This window comes from Engraulis encrasicolus, chromosome 1 (assembly GCF_034702125.1).
Source record: "Engraulis encrasicolus isolate BLACKSEA-1 chromosome 1, IST_EnEncr_1.0, whole genome shotgun sequence".
Lineage (NCBI taxonomy): Eukaryota > Metazoa > Chordata > Actinopteri > Clupeiformes > Engraulidae > Engraulis > Engraulis encrasicolus.
Genome location: NC_085857.1, coordinates 23,348,108 through 23,373,581, shown reverse-complemented (window position 1 = coordinate 23,373,581; position 25,474 = coordinate 23,348,108). Strand labels below are relative to the sequence as shown.

At 43.0% G+C, this 25,474-nt stretch overlaps 2 protein-coding genes across 4 annotated transcripts in view; one reads left to right on the top strand and one right to left on the bottom strand.

Annotated features, from left to right (window-relative positions):
- nacc1b (nucleus accumbens associated 1, BEN and BTB (POZ) domain containing b) overlaps positions 1-13,042 on the bottom strand; it is a 45,770-nt gene extending 32,728 nt beyond the window's left edge. Inside the window, exon 1 of one of the 2 annotated variants that reach the window (XM_063206157.1) lies at positions 12,314-13,042. The gene's annotated coding sequence lies outside the window, so the exon portion shown is untranslated. Of the gene's footprint in view, positions 1-11,112; positions 11,647-12,313 lie in introns of those variants that run through there. The other variant, XM_063206217.1, reaches the window with a different exon arrangement.
- A 547-nt stretch (positions 13,043-13,589) lies between these two features.
- trmt1 (tRNA methyltransferase 1) overlaps positions 13,590-25,474 on the top strand; it is a 40,587-nt gene continuing 28,702 nt past the window's right edge. The window contains exons 1-7 of one of the 2 annotated variants that reach the window (XM_063206087.1): positions 13,590-13,785; positions 14,318-14,615; positions 15,268-15,568; positions 18,565-18,752; positions 20,942-21,057; positions 22,630-22,742; positions 23,332-23,480. In XM_063206087.1, the coding sequence (XP_063062157.1) occupies positions 14,374-14,615; positions 15,268-15,568; positions 18,565-18,752; positions 20,942-21,057; positions 22,630-22,742; positions 23,332-23,480 (1,109 nt within the window). In that variant the 5' untranslated portion in view covers positions 13,590-13,785; positions 14,318-14,373. Of the gene's footprint in view, positions 13,786-14,245; positions 14,616-15,267; positions 15,569-18,564; positions 18,753-20,941; positions 21,058-22,629; positions 22,743-23,331; positions 23,481-25,474 lie in introns of both variants that reach the window. The other variant, XM_063206032.1, reaches the window with a different exon arrangement.

Genomic DNA, 25,474 nt, shown 5'->3' with positions numbered 1-25,474 from the left:
AGGTTATAATATGGGCTTTGTGAAAAGGGGTTTCATTAGTTGCCAAACTTGGGGTCATCTGCAGCATCTGAGACATAGTCTGCTAAATACATGGTCTACAGAAGGAAAAGGAAAAAAAATAATTTTGGTATTAACATTAACAGTATTATTACCTTGTTCACACCAAGAGCGACCTACGCTAACGGAGCAATGGAAGTCATTATTTCTCTATGGAGGGTATGCGACCAGAGGATTAAAGTCATGTTAATCTTATGGTGAAGAGCTATGACGCAGTTTGGCATAAACCAATTGGAATGTTCATATCTCCAAATGTCCCAGGCTGTCAAGCCAGAGCCGTTATGTGATGAGCTAAATCAAACATGTCAATGTCACGTCCATAGTGAATACAGCGAATGCGAAACTTCTTCTATCTCCGCCACCAGGCAGCGTAGGACGCTCTTGATGTGGACAAGGCATAAGCAATATACATTTCCGACTGGCAGTGGGTATCTGAGTCTACAGTGGGCCGTAGGTCACTAAGGAGACTATAAGGAGATAGAGCGAAAGTGACATACAGTGGTGCTCATATGTTTACATACCCCAGCAGAATATACGCTTTCTCTGGGATTTCTCACAAAATATGAAGGATTACACAAAACCTTTTTTTCCACTCATTGCTAGTGACTGGCTTAAGACATTTATTAGCAATCTTCTGTGTTTACTCTTTCAAAAGCATGATCACAACCCAAACTACCCAAATGACCCTGTTCAAAAGTTTACATACCCTAGTTTCTGATGCTGAATATGGCCCTGTTTAACATCAGGGACCGCTCTAAATTGTTTGTGGTAGTTGTGGATAAGGCTCTTAACCTTCTCAGATGACAAAACAGCACATTCTTCCTGGCAGAATGGTTGTTTCCTATAATATCTTTGGGTGTCTTGCTGGAACCTCACATTTGAGGTTTCCCCTGAGTGGCTCAATGATGTTGAGATCAGGAGAGTGAGATGGTCGCTCAAAAACTTCATTTCATTCTTTCTGAAGCTAATGACGGGTTGATTTGGCTTTCTGTGTCGAAATATTGTCATGTTGGCATGTACAAACAATAGACCATGTGCAGTTTCAAGGCTGATGAGTGTCGAGTTTCCTCCAGTATTTTTCACAGGTCAATGTATTCATCATTCTGTGAGTATGGACCAAAAGTATAGTGCATTTGTGACTCAAATGTCCCCATGACATCAGTGGTCCATGACCATGTTTCAAAGAAGGGAAGGTATAACTTTCATCATAGGCTCCGTTGACTGTTCTCCAAATGGTATTGTTAATAGTGGCTGAAAAAAGTTCCATATTGATCTCATTTTTCCAAATGACTTTGTCACAGGCATTCTGATGCTTCCCACTATGCTATTTGGTGCATCATATGCGAAATAACATGTTTGCATTTTTGTAGTAATGGCTTTCTCCTGGCAACCCCCAACAGCCCATCTTTCCTCAATTGCCTCTTTAATGTACAGCTTAAAACATTTTTTCATGTTGTCCTATATTTCACCTTAAGTTATTTTTTGGTTGTCCTATGCCTCCTGAACAATTTCCCTCGCAATGATGGGTGAAATGTATTTGATGTACTTGCCCAATGGCTTGATTCCAACCAAACCCATCATATTGCACTTCTGAATTGAAATTCCAACAGTGCCAAAATGACAATATTTCGACACAGAAAGCCAAATCAACCCGTCATTAGCTTCAGAAAGAATAAAATGAAGTTTTTGAGCGACCATCTCACTCTCCTGATCTCAACATCATTGAGCCACTCAGGGGAAACCTCAAATGAGAGGTTCCAGCAAGACACCCAAAGACATTACAGGAAACAACCATTCTGCCAGGAAGAATGTGCTGTTTTGTCATCTGATAAAATTAAGAGCCTTATCCACAACTACCACAAACAATTTAGAGCGGTCCCTGATGTTAAACAGGGCCATATTCAGCATCAGAAACTAGGGTATGTAAACTTTTGAACAGGGTCATTTGGGTAGTTTGGGTTGTGATCATGCTTTTGAAAGAGTAATCACAGAAAATTGGTAATAAATGTCTTAAGCCAGTCACAAGCAATAAGTGGAAAAAAAAGTTTCGTGTAATCCTTCATATTTTGTGAGAAATCACCAAGAAAGCGTATATTCTGCTGGGGTATGTAAACATATGAGCACCACTGTAGAAATCTCAAAGAAAGAAGGAGAGATCGGTCTGTGGATAAAGTCTGTGGGTAAAGTCCTTCACTATTGAATAAATCACATCTCAATAGTTTGAGGCTATTACAGTCATGCCATATTAAGTATGTTGATGATAGCTGATGCTTTAAGTTTGATGTCAATTGATACTGATTAGTGAACTCGTTAAATTCTCTCCATGAGTGGCAAATAAGTGATGGGTAAATAGTAGGCCTTTTACAAAGCAATTCATTGAAAAAATACAGCTGAGAGGGGGTGGTGCTTAGTTGCCATTGGGGTGTATACGTGGGTTCACCGTGTTTATAAACACGATGTTGTGAGGAGGGGCAAAACACTGGCAGTCAACCATGTGAGCTAATTTGATTACCGACAGCAGTTTCCAACAATCAGAGGTTGAGTTGTGCGCAGCTAGTGTCGCGCAGCCAGGAGAAAACAAAAATGTAGAACCCATGTATTTTTTTTTAATACTAAGCGGGGGCGTTGGCAAGCTTATGATGAGGTCAAGGGGGTGCTGGGATGCTTATGATGAGGCCCAGGGGGCATTTATTCAAAAGAGGTTGAGAATCACTGGTCTACAGAAAGGAAAGAAGAGATAATTGACATTGTTGCCATACCTTTGGCATCAGCAATGTGTCTATGATCGGGTTGGATTACTAACATTGCCATACTATTATCACTGACAGGAACAAATACAAACACATGCCCAATTAAGTCCATAATTTGCAATGAATAAGCAAGGTTTCAATGATGGGACTTAACTACTAACGTCCAGAGAAGAATAGGCGAGGTTCATAAAAAGAGTAAAGTTGAATGCAAGCTGTATTTCATTGAAGACAAAGTCCCATGGATTGAAAGCCCATAACTATCGAACAAGCTGTAGTGAAGGGTTTACATGATAGTAATTACACAACACTACAAATCATGGTATAGCTGTCATATAACAACTATTAACCCTTTGAGGGGTAAGGATGGTTAAGTTTGAACTGTTAAGTTTTTCCCAGTTCTTCTAGAATTTCACTGTAAAATGTTTACAAAGTCCTTGTGACATCATAACGAGAACTCAAAAATTTGGCAAAATTCTAATCACATATTTGGGATGGTACTCCTCAAAGGGTTGGGGGTGGCCACCTCTATCCCTGAGTCATCACCCACCAACTGCAGGGTCTACAGACAGGAACCAAAGAGTTTGAAGTCCATAAATTGACACTGTTCTCATAGGCAATAACTGCAACATAAATTAAGTTTCCAATTAGGCCTACATATAAATGGCCAACAATGATGTCTGAGTCCTTAGTGCACAAAATGCAGACTCTACAGCAGTGAGGGAATAGAAGAGGTTTTAATCTTCAGTTTAAGTTAATTCATTGATATTGTTTCGAATACTATGAATAAGCAATGGCTCAAAGGTAGACCTGGATTAATGATTAAATCTTAACATCCACAATATAAACACGATATAAGTGCAGCATAACTGCAATAAGCTTTAGTATGACTCTCATATCAACAGTGGTGTACAAATCTGGCACACAAAACAGCAGGTCTGGAAAGAAAGGGTGTTGTATCAATCTAATGACAATTAGAGAGTGTTGTATTAGTGGCCAGAGGGGAAATTAAATTGCACTTGTACAAGTTTGAAATGTCGCCATAGCTTTGCTGTCCATTTAACCAGCAAAATAAATGGGTTCTAAATATAGTGTAATAATAGATAACACATTTCCTGGTTATGCAGTAGCCTAATACTGAATTGGGCATTGGGCTATTCATAGAAAAAAATATCTGGATATAATCATAGAGTGACCTGCTGCCCTAGATATCTGCACACATCACAACACACAGATTTTCACGTCTGGCCTTTGACACTGAACATAACCCTGGAAGGCATTGCTACGCACTATAAATATGTATTTGTTTTACATAAAGTATGGCAAATCACATTGTCATGGCAGCACTCAACAAAAAACCCATTTCTCATCACACACATCTGAAAAATATTGTGCAGTCCCAGTCAGTAGGTGCAACATGATTTTCACGCACGACTTGTGAGTCACGAGAGTTCACAGCTTGAACATGAGTCAGTGAAAATGCGGACTGAAAGACATCCTCAGAAACAAAAAAAAATCCAGCCAAAGCCTTGTGGTGAAGAGAATGATACTGTATATACTGTACACACACTGTATTAAGACTTGGTCACAATTTGGTAACATTAAGGTCATAACATTGGCTCGGCACAAAGGAGACTGAGTTTAATGAAGCAAAAGTCAGGGAGTCCCAGAGGGCCTTGAGAGGCATTGAGGCATTTTTTAATACTAAGGGGGGTGTTTGTAGGCTTATGACGAGGTCAAGGGGGCGTTGGGAGGCTGATGATTAGCTCACAGGGGCGTTTGTTCAGAAAAGGTTGAGCATCACTGCTCAGAAGGATGACAAAATTGACTCTGTAAGTGTTGAATCAACACTTCATCTTTTTCATAGGCCTATTGAACAAGGGTATGGCTAGACCTACTATCCTTCCTTAAGTCCTAGTTCAGTTGTTCTCAACCTTTTTTGAACAAACGCCCCCTTGACCTCATCATAAGCATCCCAACGCCCCCAGCCCACCACCCCCCTGACCTCATTATAAGCCTGCCAACATCTCCCTTAGTATTGAAAAATAAAATAGACTAATGCCCCCAAATGGGAACTAAGCTCCGCCCCCACTCATCTGTATCCTTCTCAATGCCCCCTAGGGCTCCCAAACGCCCCCCTGGGGGGTTGTAGCGCCCCCTTGGAGAAACACTACCCTAGTTGGACCACCATAGGAAGTCTGTATGCTAGCTTTTTGCTTCTGTCTGACTAAACAGAGTCAAGCCCAGGTCAAGTCTGCCCTGAGGCCAAAATTCACACTTTTGAAATAAAAAAAAAGATTTCTTCCCCCTCTCCTGCTCTTTCAGACAGCCCCCACACGGCACGCTAGCTAGCCTGCTTCTCTCGCTTGATCTATTCCAACAGACCTCGGCTGTGAATCTGGGCACACGTCAACTGAGATTTGACTGATTTATTTGCTACTAAGACAAACTAAATGTTTAATCTTTCGTTTAAAAAATCAAATATTTTAACCATTTAAAGGGGTATGCCACTATTTTGGGGCTTAATACAGTTAAAATCGTTGGCTGGGGTTTATAAAGGTGGTAAAGTGTCTTATTTTTCATGTTAAGCGTTGTCTTGCTTTAAGACAAGTTAAAAGAGGGAATATGTCGCTAAGCTAGTGAAAGTCAATGGATCCGTGTAGCATTCACGGATCCATTGACTTTCACTAGCTTAGCGACATGCTCCCTTGTAGATATAGTAAGTCATGCGGGGATAAATGCCCTTGATTAACTGACTGGGGTGTTATGGAAATCAGCAGAGGGTGTTTCCCATAATGTTCCTGATTTGTAAGGAGACATTTTGCGAATGATTTTAGCGAATCAAAGGTACTTCAGACTACAGGAAGGTTGTCTCAAGAGTAGAGAGAACGCACATGGAGCGCAGAAGCAGAGGCGATGTTTGGCAATTCTACAAGTAAGCCGCTCTCTTGCCCCTGTCTTCTCTTTTTCTTTTTATTTGTGTTTCACTATCTATCTCTCTCGTCTCCTCTTCTCACTATTTATCAGTCTGTTTTTTTGGCGTCTTTGTCTGTCTTTCTTTCTTTCTTTCTCACATCTCTCTCTCTCTCTCTCAATTGTTCTTTCTCTTTCTCTCTTACACAGACACACACACACACAGACACAGACACAGACACAGGCACACACACACACACACACACACACACACACACACACACACACACACACACACAGACACAGACACACAGACACACAGACACACAGACACACACACACACAGTTCAGTGGAGCAGATTTATCTCCTGCATAAATACCACAGTAGGAGAGCCCTCAAACTTGGCAGGGAAAATGAACATTTCAAGCTCCTCAGATCTGGGCAAGCCAGCAGCTAACTTCCACCAGCACGCGCGCACACACACACACACACACACACACACACACACACACACACACACACACACACACACACACACACACACACACACACACATGCACGTCTGCCTGTCTGTTCAGCTGAATGAAAGGCGTGAGGTTGAAATGTAACAGCCTAATCAATTACGCTATAAGGCTGCATGCTCCCTACAGAGTCTAGCAACTGAATTGGCTGTAACAGTCTAAGCAATTAAGTTACATTGCCTTATCCCCTACCCCTATCACCACCACCACCACCACCACCACAACCATCACCCAAGAGGTTAGCAAACTCTGGACAACTGTTTTTTTTAACCCTGTTTTAAATTAGCTGTCTGACAAAGACAATGACCAAGTCATAACGCATTTGTAACAGCTCTGTGTAATGTCATAGTGCTGTTGCACTCGGAAGGTGGTTCTCAACCTTCTTTTGAATAAGCGCCCCCTGGACCTCATCATAAGCCCCCCAACGCCCCCTTGACCTACCAGCCTGCCAACACCCTCTTAGTAGGCATGTTAATCATAAGCCCCCCCCCCCCCCCCCCCCCCCCCCCCCCCCCCACCCCCCCCCCCCCCCCCCCCCCCACCCCCCCCCCCCCCCCCCCCCCCCCCCCCCCCCCCCCCCCCCCCCCCCCCCCCCCCCCCCCCCCCCCCCCCCCCCCCCCCCCCCCCAGACACACACACCCAAGCTACTCAGAGCTAACTCTGTATGGGTCTCAAAACGTTTACAATAGCCTACTGCTCTTCCACGCCCCCGAGGAAATGAGGAAATGCTGTTGGCAGTAGTTTGAGGGATGTTAACAGCCAATCCCCGTTTGTGCATACATCCATCCTAAAATCAGATTTGCTAGAGTTAAGATTAATCACCTAGGCTTGGAAATTACCAAACGCTTGATAAATCAAATCGAGTGACAGGGCCTGCAAATGTTGAAAAATAATTTTCACTTACTGTAGTGGTTATTATTATTATCTTACAGGCAGTGGCAACATTTCCTGACATAATTTAAGATTCAAAAGGAGGGAATAGTTGACATGCAGGCAATTACAGTACACAGTGAAAACTACAGTGCACTGTAAAACCTTATAAGTTGAGTTTACTTACAAAAACCCAGAAAAGTGGTTGCCCTAGAAAAACTAAGTAATTATGAATGATTAAACTTACAATCTTTTGTGACCTCAACTGTTGTATATACTCATTATATGTAAAAGTGTAAGTTAAATGTACTTAAGTCCAAATTGATTAAACCTACCATCTTCCACAGTAGTAACTGTTATCTATAGTTATTGTATGCAAAATTCCCAGTTTAATGTACTAAATTCCCAGTCGATTAAACTTACCATCATTCGTAAGATTAACTGTAATTAATTATTTTATTTAAAATTTGCAGTTTTCCATCCTTTTCCATCCTCACAGTTTACTGTGATCTTCTCACAGTAGTTTACTGTGGCCACACCACAGTTAGTTACTGTCACCCTACCCACACTACCATGATCCCGCCCCTCCATTCATCACCACAAAAGAGGTAGCTACCATGTTATTGTGGCACCTCCCATTCTTCACCATGACTGAGACAACTGTGGCATGGAACCAGTCCATCACACTGCTCTCTTGTATTAATAGACCAAACTATCCATAACCACTGAGAAATTCAAGTTTCTGCAGTATGTGCAATATTATTACCATTTAATTATTGTAATCTCCTGGATGATAGTACATTAACCAGTGTGCATAGAATACTCTAGTTGAGCATAATTAGACAATCCTGAAATGTCAAGTAAGCAACACACCAAAAAGGATACCTGCTACCACAATACTCACTACCAACTAAATACCTAGCCAGCCAACAAACCAGTCCACCAGCCAACCAAAAGAGTCAGTTGTCAGCTAGCCAGCCAAAGAGCCGGCTAACCAACTAACACTCAGTTAGTCAGCCAACTAACCAACAAACAAGTCAGTTGTATGGCTAGCCAGCTAACAAACCAGCCATACAGTCAACCAAAAGAGTCAGTTAGCCAGCCAACCAGCTGGCCAACAAACAGTCAGTTGGTCGGTCAGTTAGCTCACTAACCAACAAGCCGGACAGAGAGCCAGCGAACCAGTCATTTAGGCAAGCAACTCAAGCATTGTGACAGTCTGAGTTTTTATAGAGGTGAAAGTTAACCATGTGACCAGAGTAATCAGGCATGTGGCAGCTGCAGGTAGTAATTCAATGAACTTGTAACAGTCCTATGTACTCAAGTGAGGGCAGGTACTAATTGACAGGTTGATTGGGCACTACCATTGTTCCTGGTTGATGGTAGGCAATGCCAATTATGTCATGCAGCATTTGACTTTCAATTGTGCAATGGCACTTCACAAGATAGCCTAATTTTACTAGGTGGCAATATTCTGATTTAAAATTGGATGCTGCAGCGTGGCCATATTGTCAGTTGAAATTTGAAACGATCTGTTAACATGAAACACACTGCAGGAATACATTCAACTGCCCACATCTGGGTAGAGGCCAGTTGGTGCAGCCTGAAGAAAAAGAGGCGGGGTCATAACCAAAACTTATGAATTTAATCCATTCAACTAAAACATATTCATCTGAACAACTATTTCCTCAAATAAGTTGTCAATACTCAGTATTCTTCAGAAATGCCATCAAACTTCTATCTTTTAGTGCATTTTAATTAGTCTTGGTAAGTACATTTGATGTTTGGGTTTACAGTGTGGTAAATCAACACTTAGAGTGTACTCTGAGACGAAATACACTCCAAAATATGTTAAATTGAGTTTCCAAGTGTTGAATAACACTGCATTTTTTTTACAGTGTAGGGGATTTTTTGGAGACTACTGGAGCCTTTATCCAATACGAATAGAATAAAAAACAGTTTTTTATGTTTCATTTTAAAAGCCCTTCTAGGGATGGACAAAGGAAATTAGCCTATGGCTACATGATGTGTATTTGTCTCTATTCAAATAAACCATAACTGAACTGAACTGAAGTAATGCATTGACTAAACTTTAGCATTGTTTTTAATGTGGGGCTATAAAGTAATACCAGGCCTCAACCCTCCAGTCGTTTAATTCAACTTTCTGAATCCATTTGGGTACATTTCTACCAGGGTTTGACACTGGCACCTGCAACCGGCCAAATGCTGGTAAAACTTGGCTGTGGCTGGTAACAATTTCAGTGTCACTAGCCAATTTGGCAGGTAGTTAATTCTGTAGGTTGACATATCAGAATAGCCTACTGCACTTTGCCCCTTGTGTATCAATTGTTTGTATCTAAGTTCAAGAAAAAGCTCAATTACTTCATTTCTATTTGTTTGACTTATTTCCAGAAAGCTCTTTGCTTTAGCACCTCATCTTCTGGTGTTGGATGTACAGGGTAATGATAAAGAAAAAAAAGAAACAATATCAAATTTGTGGCTAGTAGAATAGCCGAATGGCTAGTGACTCGGGAAAACCACAATGAACAGTAAGCGTAAAAAATGATGTCAAACCCTGATGTCTACATGAATAATGCCTTGTATCTGATGCCCACCGCTTGTGATGCAACCCCTCTCGTTATGCTCTTGCATTACAGAGAAAATTGGAAAGGAAGTCATTCAGGGTGTAAGTTCTGGACAACATTCATCATGTTTAGCCTACATCCAACTGCCACAACGACTCCCAAGTATACAAACTGTAATACTTCATCAAAAAAAAAATTCTAAATGCATTACAGAGTTGATTTACAATATGTTTCCAGCTGTGAAGCCTGTAAGCCTAATTGGAGAGTCACATATTGGAACACCCATTGTTTATTGTGGCAACCTTCAATAAATAAAGTAAAACAGCAATTTCAATGTTCACATATCAGACGAGAAAATAAATGCCTGATCTTGGACATTATAATTGCGCACAGTAACCTGGCTTGGCAAAATGCTTGGGTGAACGTAAAAAATAACTGTTTTGAATTTGCACAAGTTTTAATACCACTTGATAAACTAACCATCACAGCCTTGTTCTATGTCAAAGTACTTTGCACTAATGATATTTTCTATGGGAAAGAACCGTTAAGTTCTTGGATACGAGACGCGTCATATAAAAACAACAATCTTGGACTAAAACAAGCAAACGGCCAAGAATACAAACTGTTGACAAGTCGAGACACGTGTTTCCAACGGGGTTGACAATAGTCAGTGCTTGACAGCTAAAAGCTCACTCACAAAGACGTTTGCAGGCCATATTTATGAGTGAAACAATAGGCCCACACAGTCAGGGAGCGCAGACCCGCTGCGCGCGCCAGCCGAGAAGGGAAGCCCTGAAGCCGTGACCTTTTAACTGCGACGACCCCGGGGTCAGTCAAGTTCACACCGCAGTTTCCTCCATTGAGCCAGAGGGCAACAAATCGGAAACGATTAGTTCAACACCACATTTCTTGTAAGGATTGTATTCACTGAAACCCCAAATAAGGACAGTTTGTACAATTTGTATAGGTTAGTCGAGAGAGGGTTTCGCAGGAGGGACGACGCAAATCCCCAACTCAATTTCTTCCCTGAAATTGTTTTTTTGGGGGGCAAATAACCTTTCTGAAGGCACAATATCAAGTGTTTGTCTTAAACCTAAACGGTGTGTGGGAAACTGACACCGTGCAACATATCGACTTTTGTCACATGATTAATTAAATGCAGCCATTTGTTATCTGACCGGTACCACTTTAAAAACTGCCATTACAATATATTGTGAAGAAGTTATTTATCATGCACAACGATGTATAAGAAGAGGCCGATTACTGCTCGCATGGAGTCAAAAGCAGCACGCCATGCATTTAGCCTATGTGCTCCGAAAGGACTTCGCCTCACCGGTAACATTATGATCCCCCCCGAGGCGCGATAAATCATTTTTGGGAGAACAATAAAAGTGCTATGAAACGGAATCATCCCTCACTGTAAACAGTGTAGTTTTCAAGTAGGTTTCGCCCCTCGGTCGTATGAAAGGGCTTGGTTAGGTAGGTAGCCGCAAGTCGGTATGGGCAGCCGATCTGTCCGTGCGCCGTGCCCCGTGGTGTGCCAGTATCTCTGCCCGGAGGATCGGTGCACTCAGCTGGCACGGGCCGGGGAGGAGGTGGGGGGACGACGGAAGCCAAAAACTGATACAGTATCCCCCGAATTTCCCTTGAAGATGCGGCTGTTATTGCATGTGAGCGACACCCACAAAGCAGTCGGTCTCAAAAATAGGCGAACAAATAAATTATTAAGCCATTCACATCCGCCGTTCTCTCGCCCCCTCTCTGTGCCAGTGCAATGCGATGTCGGCTTGAGTTACATCCTACGGCCTACAGACGAGATATTCAGACTGTTAGCCCACTCCAAAAAAATTGGGTTCGCCCAAACAACAGTAGCGCAACTGTTAGGCATTCAGCACTGACTTTGGGAAATCGGAAATCCCACCAGATTAAAATATGTCAAGCATTTCCTACTTTTGTGCTGACTCGTGCATATAGCCTACTACAAACAATATTTTTCAAAGCGATTCCCTAGAGGCATTCCGTTTATTTATTTATTTTTCATTTAAAAAAGGGGAGGGGGTCATCCCCAAGCTCCATCTTTTCCCGACATCAACAGGTCATCCCGGGACAAATGCAGCTACTGGGGGCGAGCCAGACCAAACCAGCACCGCGGGGAGGAAAGGGGAGTTACGGGGATGCAGAGACACCCGTACCGCTTGACAGCAACACGCTATGCCCATCATGTTTGGGAGTCCTTAATTTTTAGCAACGCCACAGAGTCGTGGTGCGCCAACGTTCACATCATAGAGAATGTAAGAAAACTTCTAGAATAAAGTCCTCGACGCGGCCTGAAGCTACGGCTGTGAAGTCAGTGAAGTGGTTAAAGTTTTGTTGGAGCTGTTCCCTACGAGCCCATCCCCCATCTATCGCACACCTTCCCAAAACAATACACCCCCACTCCACCCCATCCCCATCCCCACCTCTCCATCCTCCCCCTCCAAAAACGTTTCGGAACCGATCCGAAATTCTTTGCAAATTTCTAGCTGCCCAGCCATTGCCACGCCGACCCATCCCCATTCGAAGCCCCCCGTCATGTCCTCCGTGACCCCGATAAACCCATGTGAACCCAGTCAAACTCACCCCCTCACGGTAATCTGTTGGAAAGTGTTTCAATGGAGGAGCCAGAAGCCTTCTCTCTCCCCTCGCTCTCGCTACAGGCAGCCATTCATTGTGAACACAGGCGAGACGCAGAGCGCAGAATTATCGAGAGCAAACACTTTTTTCTCTTTCCCAGGGGCGCCGAGAGCTCCGAGCGCACCGATCAAGCAGGAGGCAGGCACCACCAGACAGACAGACGCGGGTTCAACGAACCTCTCCCCCGCCGCCGTCTGGAGCACCTTAGCGCAGACACCGCTGGGTGGAATTTTGGTCCTCTGTTGCGGTGGAATCCCCCAGTCTTGCTCAGCAGTAATAGTGCTGTATGTGGCACACAAGCGACAGGCGGAAACTGGCCCCGCTCACTCTCTCTTTCTCTCTATCTCCCGTATGCTAGCGACAGCAGGCAGCCCGATGCTGTGAAAAGTGATCTATTTCAGTGCGTCTAGACTTTAGCAGGTGAGCCCCTAGGGGTCTGAGTGGTACGCCCTCGGAATGCCAAGTGCAGTCTGCATGCGTCGAGGAACACAGGAGGATGAGGAGGGAAAAGAAAACTATCCGCGGTACTTTTCTCCTTTAAGCTGTCATCGCGTCCATTGTGTGCACCCTCCATTCCTTTACTGATTTTTGTGAAATTGCCCTCCGCTTTTGATGCAGATGATCCGGCCCCATGGTGGTGCCATAACTGCGACGGTCGTTTTTAATTTACGAGCGCCCCCTCCAGATTTTATTGGTCGATTAAAGTCTTTTTTTTCTTTATTATTGGCGCTTTGCGTGCGTGTCCCCAGCAGAAAAGGGATATGCAGTTAAGAATGGTGTCTTTTTAATTTTAAAAAGGCAATGGAAATGGGAGTGTTATGTACGCGTCAATGACCAATTAATGGAGCTCAGTAAAATGTATTGTATTAGGCCTACAATGACTGACACAGTAGCTTAAATAGGCTACACCATATGAAGTTTATATGTTATTTAATATCATGCACATTAATTACTAGGCTATGGCTTTTTAATAGGTTATTCTTTGTAAATAATTCAAATTTTATATTTAGAGTTATTAAATCCATTATATAGCACTTGCAGTGTTTGATGGATTCCAAGTAGAATTGTCCCAGTTATCCTGAATGCACTGTGCTAGGGTGAATGACCCTCTCTGTCCTACATGTCCTTATATTACACCACATTGCGCTACATTATGTGGTCTCACAGCGCCGAACGTGGGCGTCACGGCGTAATGATGACTTTCGTGTTTTCGTTTTGCCTCTCGGCTTGCCGTAGTCATGTCCACCTCGACTTCCATGTGGACAGAAACATCAAATGCCGCACGCGTTTCACGTGTAAATTGAAACAAATAGCTTTACGTTCTAGTGTTTCTGAACAGTGTCGATGATATATTGTTAGCAGAATTTGCGGTTTGTAACGTTTTAGAGGGAACTGCCACCGACGGTTTGGCTTCATCGGTAAGATTATGCTCACTGTTAGCAAGTTGCCAATATTTTCATGCATGCAGTGACTTGAAGCAAGGTTAAGGAAGTTCACTTGGTTTATGAATCTAATGTCACTAGATTAATTGCAGTTGAACGTTTGGCAATATGTTAGATTCAGCGTTCTTTGATTTGCTATAGTGTTGTCGTTTTAGCAGACATCGCAGGAAGCTGCTGGAACTCTCAGAAGTAGCATGTACGAATGTGCTCATTCAGAAACGTCAATCCATGACCAGTGTTGTTTCGACTAATTTGACACTTTCCATGAAGTAACGAGGTAACAGTAGGCAACACAAGTAGGTTCCACTTATATTGTGTCATGCAGCTTATAGATACTGACAGTGTAGGGTATGTCAGCTGAACATAGCCCAAACTTTTAGCTGGAACCTTTCAGTAAAACCATTTCTTTTGCGTAAAACGATTCTCTCATCACCAGGTTCTCTCTGCCTAGAGTAGAAAGTGCTTTGCATGCAGCTTCGAGTCGCACTGTCGCTGTGTGTAACCGCAGGGAGGGCCTTCCCCAAAGACTTGGGAAGAAGAGTGCCCTTGAGGGGGCTTAGGACCATGGAGGTGTTGGGGGCATCCCAGAATAACACGGCCACCACCACCACCACCACAACAACAGCAACAGACGGCACAGTGGCACCGGCATCCACAGCCGGCGTTACCAACCAGACCGGCACAGCAACAGAAGCAGGGCTTCGGCCAGGAGAGACTGTGGTCAGGGAGGGCAAAGCGGCTATCTTGTTTCCCAGTGCCAATGAGGTGTTCTACAACCCCGTGCAGGAGTTCAACCGGGACTTGACGTGAGTAGCGAGGCCCCTGCTGTCTGAATGCTTTGTGAACGACTCCAGATTCAGGCTGCTTTGAATAGACTTTGAATGACACGCATTGTCTTTGTGTGTCCTATATCATTATATAAAGATCTGAATTCAGAAGTGGTTGAAAATAATGTGCTGCACAGTGTAACACATTATTGTACACACAGCCAGGGCTCTAAATTAACACCAGCCAACCGGCCAAATGCTGGTGAAATTTCAATTTGGCTGGCAGAAAAGAACAACTTACTAGACACTTCGACCCATTACTGAGTGTGTGTTTGGCTAGTAAGATTAACAAATACTGGACATTTTGGCTGGTAATGAAAAAAGTTAATTTAGAGCCCTGCACACAGCTATATTGCATAAGACGAATGCCTCATTTTCACTCGTACACTTCTCATACCTTTGATATCTTACATTAGCTGACGGGAGGGCCTTGGCATGCCTATGATGATGAAGGTTAGGGGATTATTTATTGAAACTATGACCTCCCTACCTATCTCCATTCTTCGTACCCGCAGCTGTGTTTCTTTAAATGCATCAAATGCACAACACAAGCCCATGTGCTGACTTGATGTTTTTTTCTATATGAAAGGCTCCTTGATTTTGTTTACAATCTCCGCTGTTGTGTCTGCAGATGTGCCGTGATCACAGAGTTTGCCCGAGAGCAGCTGTCTCAGAAAGGCGTGCGGCTCGTGGTGCCCGGCGAGAAGGAGCGCGTGGTGGTGTGCCTGGCCGACGACAAAGACAAGTCCTCAGAGAACCAGGAAACGATGGATGGGATGAAGGAGGAGGAGGAGGAGAAGAAGAAAGAGAAGGATGCTGGGAACGGGAGTGAGACGACGGGAAACGGGAACGGGAAGGAGAAGAAGGAGAATGGAGGCGGGAAAGAGGAGGAGGAGAGCTTCGTCACTGCCTCTGTTGGGGAGAAATGTGAGGTAGGGGCAAAGAGAAAGGCCATCTTTACTTTGCAGGGGAAGAAAGGAATCACCGGAGCATCTTCAGATGTGGAAAATAACTTGTTTTATTGGGCAAGCGCCAAGACTAACGTTTCGACGTTCACACGTCTTCTTCAGAATATTGACTCTGAAGAAGACGTGTGAACGTCGAAACGTTAGTCTTGGCGCTTGCCCAATAAAACTAGTTATTTTCCACATCTGAAGACGCTCCGGTGATTCCTTTCTTCCCCTGCATTTACCAAGTCCTTTCCCGAGACGCACTAGATTGTGAAGTGCAGGAGCGCGGAGGATATCTCTCTTTGCCGTCTTTACTTTATTTTAGAATGTCAAAGAAAGGCGCTTCCAGCTTTCTTTGTCTCATGTCCCGCCCCCGGTCATTGCTTCAGTTATGAATTAAACGTACGGCGAGAGGTTCATATTTTGAGTTCATTTCTCCCCTGATGTGTTGAGTCGTCTGTCCATTGATTCCTCCGCAGCAAGGCCTGTGTGTGCTGGAGTTGCTGGTGGCGGCAGGCCTGCGCTCGGTGGTGTTGATTAGAAGTGTGTGTGTCTGTCTATGATGACTCTGCTCCCGGTAATCTGTGCATTGTATGTGTCCATTCCATCAAAGCGTCAGCTAAGTGTAATGTAATGTAATCAGGGCTCTAAATTAACACCAGCCAACCGGCCAGTGGTGTAGTCTACGTAGAACGCAGGTATACGGAGTATACGCACTTCTAAATTTCAGGGATTTCAGTATACCCACCTAAAATTGATTGATCCATTGTTTTGAATAGCACAAATACAGCTCCAGGCCTTTTTATTAGAATACCATGAAAAAGTTGATTTATTTCCATAATTCCATCAATACTGTTAAACTGTCATGGATTGTAGATTCATGGCCCAGTTTTTTAACTATTCCAATCATTATTTTTTTTCTTTTTATATACGTTGGCCTTCCAGCTCAAAAAAACCATGAATTGGGGAATTCGCATTATTAGAATATTGTTATAAAATCACATTTTTCTTCATCAAAATTCGGGTCACATTAAATCAGTTGAAATTTGGTACTTTCTACATAACATGCAATGGTCAATACTTGGTTAGGACATTTTCTGTCTTCATAATGGCCATGATGCGTTTAACATTGAAGTCAATGGCAAAAACAGTGCATGGGAGTTATGGAAGCCCAGATATCCTTGATGCTTTGCTGTCAGCTGTTCTTGTTTGTTGACGTGGTGCCCCACACTTCACTCTTCAATATACCCTGTAGATTTCCATGCCACGTTTTGGTGTTAAATCACCAGTTTAATTCTAACTCAACAGAAATAAAACCCCATTCATTTTCAGTGGGGTTTCATTTCTGGTTATTTAGAATTAAACTGGTGAGTTAGCGCCAAAACGTGGCATGGAAATCTACAGGGTATATTGAAGAGTGAAGTGTGGGACACCAGGTCAGCTATACAAAAACAGCTGACGGCAAAGCATCAAGGATATCTGGCCTTCCATTACTCCCATGCACTGTTTCTGCCATTGACTTCAATGTTAAACGCATCATGGCCGTTATTATTAATAATATTAAGACAGAGAGAGTCCTAACCAAGTATTGAACATTGCATGTTGTGTAGAAAGTACCAAAGTTCAACTGATTTGATGTGGACTGATGTGAAACAAATTTTGATGAAGAAAATTGTGATTTTATTACAATATTCTAATGATGTGAATTCCCCAATTCATGTTTTTTTTGAGCTGGAAGACCAAAATGTGTAAAAATAAACAATTTAATGATTGGAATAGTTAAAAAACTGGGCCATGAATCTACAATCCATGACAGTTTAACATTATTGATGGAATTATGGAAATAAATCAACTTTTTCATGGTATTCTAATAAAAAGGCCTGGAGCTGTATATACAGTATACCCACTTCAAAAAATGCTCAAATATACAGTATACCCACTATAAAAAAAAGTAGACTACACCACTGCAACCGGCCAAATGCTTGTGAAAGTTCAGTTTTGCTGGTACACAAGAAAACTTACAAGGCACTTTGACTAATAGGGAGTGTATGCTTGGCTAGTAAGATTTAACATCTACTAGCCAAATTGGTTAGTGATTAAAACAAAACGTTTATTTATAACCCTGAAAGGACAAGTTCAGCCTATTTCAACATGCGTTGTAATGCTCACACTACCCTGGACTTGTCAGTACCTTCTTCTTCAGCCTTTTCCGAGATCCTGGTCATTGTAATGGGGGCAGGTGTTTGTTTACATAAAAAAAAACTAAAAAAAAACATCTCGATTCATTCCCAATAACATCCAAAAGCTTATGCAACATTAGCAGACAACTAGAAAACAGTGATACCTTTTGGGAGAATATTTGGAGTAGGCCTATGTTAAGATTTTTTAAAAACGTAAACAAAATCTGCCCCCATTAGAATAGCTCAGGGGCCTATACTTCAAAGCTGGTTCAGGATAAGTTAAGGTTAAGTTAAGAGGTAAACCATCTAATAGAAGAGCCTAGAGTCCTCATTTTCTTAAGAAAAGCTCTTGTATTAGATGATTTACCCCTTAACTTAACCTTGACTTATCCTGAACCGGCTTTGTAGTATAGGCCCCAGATCTCGGAAAGGGCTGAGCCGAAAAATGCAGCATCACCGGGTACTGACAAGTCAAGGGTAGTGTGAGCGATACAGCAGCATATTAAAATTGGCAGAAGTGCTCCTTTAACCCATTGTGTCCTGGATCGACACACAGTATATGCTGCGTTAAGGTTCTTGAGATTTGAGCTGTTTTATTTGGAATGTGGATATGTAAGAGCTGAATGAACACATTCTAGTGCAGAATTAAGGTTCTAGCTTTTAGATGCAACTCATTTCATGTGTTTTTTGTGCTTCGGAGGCTGAAATATTTAGGTTTTAATAGGGAGAGGGCACCTTTTCCCAAAAAGGGCTAGGCTACAATGGGTTAATGTAATGTAAATGTCTATTCCCCCGCAGCAAGGCCTGCGAGTGCTGGAGGGGCTGGCGGCGTCGGGGCTGCGCTCGGTGCGCTTCGCCCTGGAGATCCCCGGCCTGCGCAGCGTCACCGCCAACGACTTCTCGGCCAAGGCGGCCGCCCTCATCGCCCGCAACGCCCAGCACAACCAAGTGGCACACCTGGTTCACGCCAGCCAGAGAGATGCCAGGTTAGAGAGACACTTGAGGATGGTGTTTTTCAACACTGGGGTCGGGACCCATTTGGGTTGCCTGGATTTTTAAATGGGGTCGCCTGAAAGTGTGTGAAAGAATTCTGATAAATCTTAGTTTAATATAACACAACCATTCAATATTCGCTTTGAAACACAATTTACAGTCTTTAGACTGTCATAAGTAGCCTATGTAGCTCAGTCATGTTTTAATTTTGTAGTGAAAAAAATGTGTATTTGCGTTTTGGAGTTGCATGATATCAATGGAAAATGTGACTATTAACCAATCATAAAAGCATCGTAATCATGATGACATCCTTAAAAAAATGCTTGGTCAAACGTAACCTGGTTCTCACACGATGGATGGAATATTGACAATCGCTTAGCTCTGGAAAGGCGTGGGTGTGTTCAAAACAGGTCGAACGTGATTGGAGACTTCGCGTGGCTTTTTAAAAAATCACGTACTACTTCAACCACTGACTTGTATGTAACCCTCCCCGCGATCCTGCCCCGTGATTCTGATTGGACTGGCGTGCGTGAGAGCCAGGCTAGGTCAGACGTACCTTGGATACACATAATAAAGGAGACAATTAACTGGTTTGCAATTAATTTATTGCAATGAAAAAACGGTACCATTACTCAATACGAAAAGGTTCCAAATATCATCGCCACAACATTCTCACTCCATTTCTTACTCTCTCCGCTTCTCCTTCTCTCTCTCTCTCTCTCTCTCTCTTTCTCTCTCCCTCCCTCTCTCTCTCTCTCTCTCTCTCCCTCCCTCTCTCTCTCTCTCTCTCTCTCTCCTCTCATTATTTCTTTCTTGTACACAGACCTCCTGCTTCATGTTTGAGCCGAATCCCAATATGACCCCCATTTTCTCCTCTCCTTTCTAGTTCCTTTCTTTCTTATGTTTCGCTCTGTCGCTCTCATTCCCAATTTCTGTACTCCCCGTCTAATTTTTCACCTCTGTTCTCGGAGGGAGTCATTATCTCTCGGACATGCATCTTCTGGTGCCATCTCATTGCAGTCCGGTGCCAGAACTGGAAATATCCTAAAAGTCTCTTTAGTCCTACCCCCTTTTTGTCTGTGTCTGTGTCTGCCACTTTGTCCCTAAACCTGAGATGAATGGCTCTGGGTATGAATGGCTCGGGGTAAAAAAAATGAGACTTGCTTGCTCTCAAATGTCAGCAGAAATGTTGCTGGTTGTTTAGCCTGATTGCCATTTTAAGTTGTTATTCCATTTTCTCGGTTAACCTCAGATAGTATTGTTCTGTAGTGTAGAGCATTTCTGTTGTGCTTGAAACATGGCATGTTTAGTATGGCACTGAACTGGTTCAGAATGCTGTGGAATTGGTTCAGAACGACCTGTGTAGTTCCGCTGAGCTTTGTGAGCTCCACTACTAGGTCTGGGATAGCACGCTTTGGCTCCGCCTTCAGAAGCCATTTGTCTACCACCAACAAATTCCTTCAAAAAACGTTTTCTGTTGATTTCTAAAGAGTTAATGTAGTCTTTAAACTGTCCTGTGACTCCTTAATGTGAGCTGCCAATGATATTCACCTTATGTCAGGTGTTCTAGCCTTGGTAGTGTGTGTAACGCCTAGTGATTGGATACTCCACAGAGTTCACCAAAGAGTATCCAATCACTAGGCGTTTCACGCACCACCAGGGCTAGAACACATGACATTGGGAAATGGTGAATGTCATTGGTAGAACACTTGACAAAAAACGCGCCGACAATTTTCTGGCTCGAGGCATTTTCAGGGTTCCAGACCTATGTGTGTGGTGTAGTTCGGCTTAGCTCCACCAAGGGTGAGAACCAGGCTACACTGATTCAAACCATGACTGCGCCTGGAGCGTCGCAATTGGAGGATAGGTTTTCCGTCCCTTGGTGTCTGACTTCCAACAGTGTAGTACTACTAGACCAACTCACCAGGCAAATGCATTTTCTGCCACTAGATGGGGTTGAGAAATGTGACTGAAAGTGAAAAAATGAAAAAGTTTACCACACACACTTTCTTGACTTAGTTCATTTCTTATGAGAGCGAAGATCTCTTTTCGCCTCTACTGTGTCACCAGGTTCGCTCCCAAACTTTTGCTTTGAATGGTTAAGTCCTTTTTTTTTTAAACCACCATCTGTGCATGAATTCTTGAACTTTTGCACGTGACTTAAGACTCTCTACCTCTACAGTATGGTCATGTACGAGGCCCGGGGGAAGAACCAGCGCTTTGACGTCATCGACCTGGACCCCTACGGAAGCCCGGCGCCCTTCCTAGACGCAGCGGTACAGGCTGTGAGTGAAGGAGGTATGTCCTGTCACACACACACACACACACACACACACACACACACACACACACACACACACACACACACACACACACACACACACACACACACACACACACACACACACACACTGACAAGATGTTGCCCAAACAGTTCAAACAAAAGTTTGAAATGTTTAGAGTGTAAATCGTTCCTATCCGCCCTAAGATTTCTAGGTTCTGGACGAATAAACAGTTGGGAAACAGAAGCAAAGTCTGAATACCATATTTTTCCAGACATGTTATGTCACAAGTCTGGTTGTGACACCAAAGTTTGGACACATGCCAGAATAATAATGCCATGTCTGATAAAGGGCACATTCCAGAAATGGCGTGTCACAGCAAAAGAAGGTCACGTGTGATTGCAAATTGTTTTTTATGGGTTTTCGCAAGTGTAGCAGACTGTTTCCTCTGGTTGTACTATAAATGTATCCGTGCCCTAATGATCCGGGAGTTGGTCTTAAGATCAGAGGGTTGCAGGTTCGAATCACACCCTTACTTCTCCCTGAAGTGCCCCTGAGCAAGGCACCTACAGTACCCTAACCCAGTGGTTCTCAAACTTTTCCCATCATTCCCCCCTTTCGGAGGGTCTGGATGCTTCCAAGCCCCCCCAAAGCAACAGTAGTACTCGCGCAGACTGATTTTAAGATCGCTGCGCAGAATCAAAGGAAAGGTGACTGGTGAGATAAAACAAAGAGGGACGTGTGTTCATTTCCTATGCTATTCAATTTCATGACAATTTATAATATAATGTTGGTGAGGGCTTAACATGTATTGCTTATTGGCGAGACAGGTTACAATTTCCTTAGGGGAAAAAAAACTCAATCATATGTCACACGCCCCCCCTGCAATGCCTCCACGCCCCCCCCAGGGGGGCTTACGCCCCACTTTGAGAAACACTGCCCTAACCCCAGAATGCCCCAGGAGCTGTAACCAGTACCCTGTAACAACTAGAATTGGCTTTAGATGACACTGGTACTGTGACCCGAATGAGAGTGAGCTTTAGAGGGGTGAGTGTAACGGATGATGAGTTCTGAGCGTTAGTAAATCTATCTGGTGCTCTGAACTACCTACAGTAAATGTAAAAACGTTCGTTTGGAATGCCGACTTTGTGATTATTATTTTCCGTAGATCATGTGCATGGTTTCTACAACGTTATCCCTTAGATACCGTCGGAATTCCAAACGAAGAGTCTATGCGCAGCTAACTGAGTCGCATGCTTGACGCCTGACCGGTTCCCCCATTCTCCTCCATGACTGAGGTACCCTTAGCATGGCACCGTCCTGCCACACTGCTCCCTTGGGGCACCATTCTGGGCTGCCCCCTTGCACGGGTGAGGCATAAAATGCAATTTTGTTGTGTGCAGTGAACACTTGTGTGCTGCGGAGTGCTGTCACAATGACAATGGGAGTTGGAGTTTCCCAGTTGGGCTTTCACTTTTTTGTTTCCACGGAATTAACGGTCACCCCATCAGATAAGAGGCAGATCATGTAATGTCATGTACCCTCACCCTCCTGTCCTTGTCTTTGTCCCTGTCCCTCTGGGTTCCAGGCCTGCTCTGCATCACCTGCACAGACATGGCTGTGATGGCTGGTAACAGTGGAGAGACGTGCTACAGCAAATACGGCTCCATGTCCATCAAGCTCAAATCCTGCCACGAAATGGTGAGGAGTGCATACTACATGCGTGCATGTGAACCAGACTTGTACGAAATTCCGAATGGAAAGAATTTCCATTCAAAGTAATGCCATAATACGAACACTAGGTGGTGGTGTTCTATGTACTTTCAATGTGTGGTGTAGCTTAAATTCAAAGAAATTCAAGGTAATGGCACCACCTAGTGTTCGTATAATAGCATTATTTTGAATTGAAATTCTTTCCATTCGGAATTTCGTACAAGCCTGATGTTAACGTGTGTGACAGACCTTTGTGTGATTGATTGATTGATTGATTGATTGATTGGATGTATGTATTGATACCGTACTTGCTAGCTAGACATACTTGATCACTCAATTTAATGAGTGAATGGATATACACGTATTTTACTCAATTCAATTTATTTGCTAGGCCCAGAGGCTAACCGCGCAAGACTTGACAAAGAAAGCAGACAAAACTAGACACAATGTAAAATTGATACAAAAAATTGATAAATTGATATGGAATAAAATAAAAGGAGAGTTTAATTGTATTCAATTTTTTTTGTTTGATTAATGAATAGATCACTAACGTTGACGTGTATGACTTTTACCTCAGGCCTTGCGCATTATCCTGCACAGTCTGGACCAGCGGGCCAACGTGTACCAGCGCTACATCGAGCCTCTGCTCAGCGTCAGCGTAGACTTCTACATCCGTGTCTTCGTCAGGGTGCGCACCGGACAGGCCAAGGTCAAGAACTCTGCCAGGTGACTTTCTTCAGATACAAAGACTGACAATGAATGGAAATGACTATGAATATGAATACGAATATGAACATGGATACGGTGATCTGAGAAATGGGTCAGTGACGTTTTAGTGGTAGCACATGTCAGGGTAGTGCAACCACTGCCAATGGTAATGTTGTCTCTATTTTTAAAGGATTACATAAGAAGCCGTTTCCACGTAGCCCGCTTTTTATATCCCCGAAACGCGGAGCGTCGGGGATGTAATGGTTTTGCGTGCGCCGCCGCCGCGTAAGGTCTTTCGTGTTAACGCGATAACTTTTGAACGGATGTTTGGATTTGTCCCAGATTTTTTGGGTGAATGCTCTAGGGCAGGTTCATGAACTGATTCGAGTTTGGAGGTCAACACTTTCAAGATGGCTGAATTCAAGATGGCCGAACTTTTGTTTGGTCCATAACTTCTGACCGGGTGGATGAATTTGTCCCAGATTTGGTGTGTGAATGCTCTAGGGTAGGTTCATGAACTGCTTCGAGTTGGGAGGTCAATACTTTCAAGATGGCTGAATTCAAGATGGCCGAATTTTTGTTTGGTCCATAACTTCTGACCGAGTGGATGGATTTGTCCCAGATTTGGTGTGTGAATGCTCTAGGGTAGGTTCATGAACTGATTCGAGTTTGGAGGTCAACACTTTCAAGATGGCTGAATTCAAGATGGCCGAATTATTGTTTGGCCCATAACTACTGACCGGGTGGATGGATTTGTCCCATATTTTGTGTGTGAATGCTCTAGGGTAGGTTCATGAACTGATTCGAGTTTGGAAGACAACACTTTCAAAATGGCGGAATTTTCATTTGGCCCATAACATCTGACTGGGTGGATTGATTTGCCCGGTAACACCTTATTTTAATGGTTCACCATTTCAGTGAATCTACCATATTAGGTACAGTGTAATAACCAATGTAACAATATTTAATACCATGTAATACTAGTGTAATACCAGTGTAACAATATGCAATAGCAGGTACAGTGTAATAACGTGTAACAGTATGCAATACCATATAATATAGTGTAATACCAGTGTAACAATATGCAATACCATGTAATACCACTTACGCACAAACACATGATGTAAGTTAAAAAAATGGCGGTGTAAACTGGTATTACATTGTATTAAATATTGTTACACTGGTTATTACACTGTACCTAATGTGGTATATCCACTGAACCATTAAAACAGTATTACCATTTGCCCCATTTTTTGCTTCATTTTCACAATACTCGTTTGGTTTTAAGCCTATGCACGTCATGTCACGTCTGTATGTATCATATACGTTTACGAAATGGTGGACGGGAGTGGTAGGAATGATGGGGGACTGGAAGCGTCGCGTTTCGGGGATATACCTTAAGCAGTCGAAGGCGACTGCACAGGCAGTCTAGTTTTGAAAAAGCATTTGTTTTGGCCTTCCGTTTTCACGTAAACGGAGATTCAAAACCTGCTTATCAAAAATCCTGCTTTAAAGGAACAGACCACCCTTTTTTGATTTTCACATATTTGCAGTATTTCCCAACATTATTCATGAATGTGCATATCATTTTCGTCTCAGTGTTTTCAGTACTTATATTTATTGGATCAGAATTATTAGCATAGCTTAGCATAATCACTGGAAGTAACTGGTATCTTTAGCATCAAGCCACAAGTGGTCACTGGACGGAATTAAATTGCCGTTATACACTCCAGTGAATTTTACATTAATTTTAAAATGGTTTATAAGTACATTTGATTGTGTTTTATTTTGTACCATAGACTTGCATTGCTATGCCTAATGTGGCTATACTGTTAAACGGGGCAATGCAAACACATAGACGAAAATTATATGCACATTCATAAATAATGCTTGGAAATACTGCAAATATGTGAAAATCAAAAAAGGGTGGTCTGTTCCTTTAAAGGAACAGACCACCCTTTTTTGATTTTCACATATGTGCAGTATTTCCATGCATTATTCATGAATGTGCA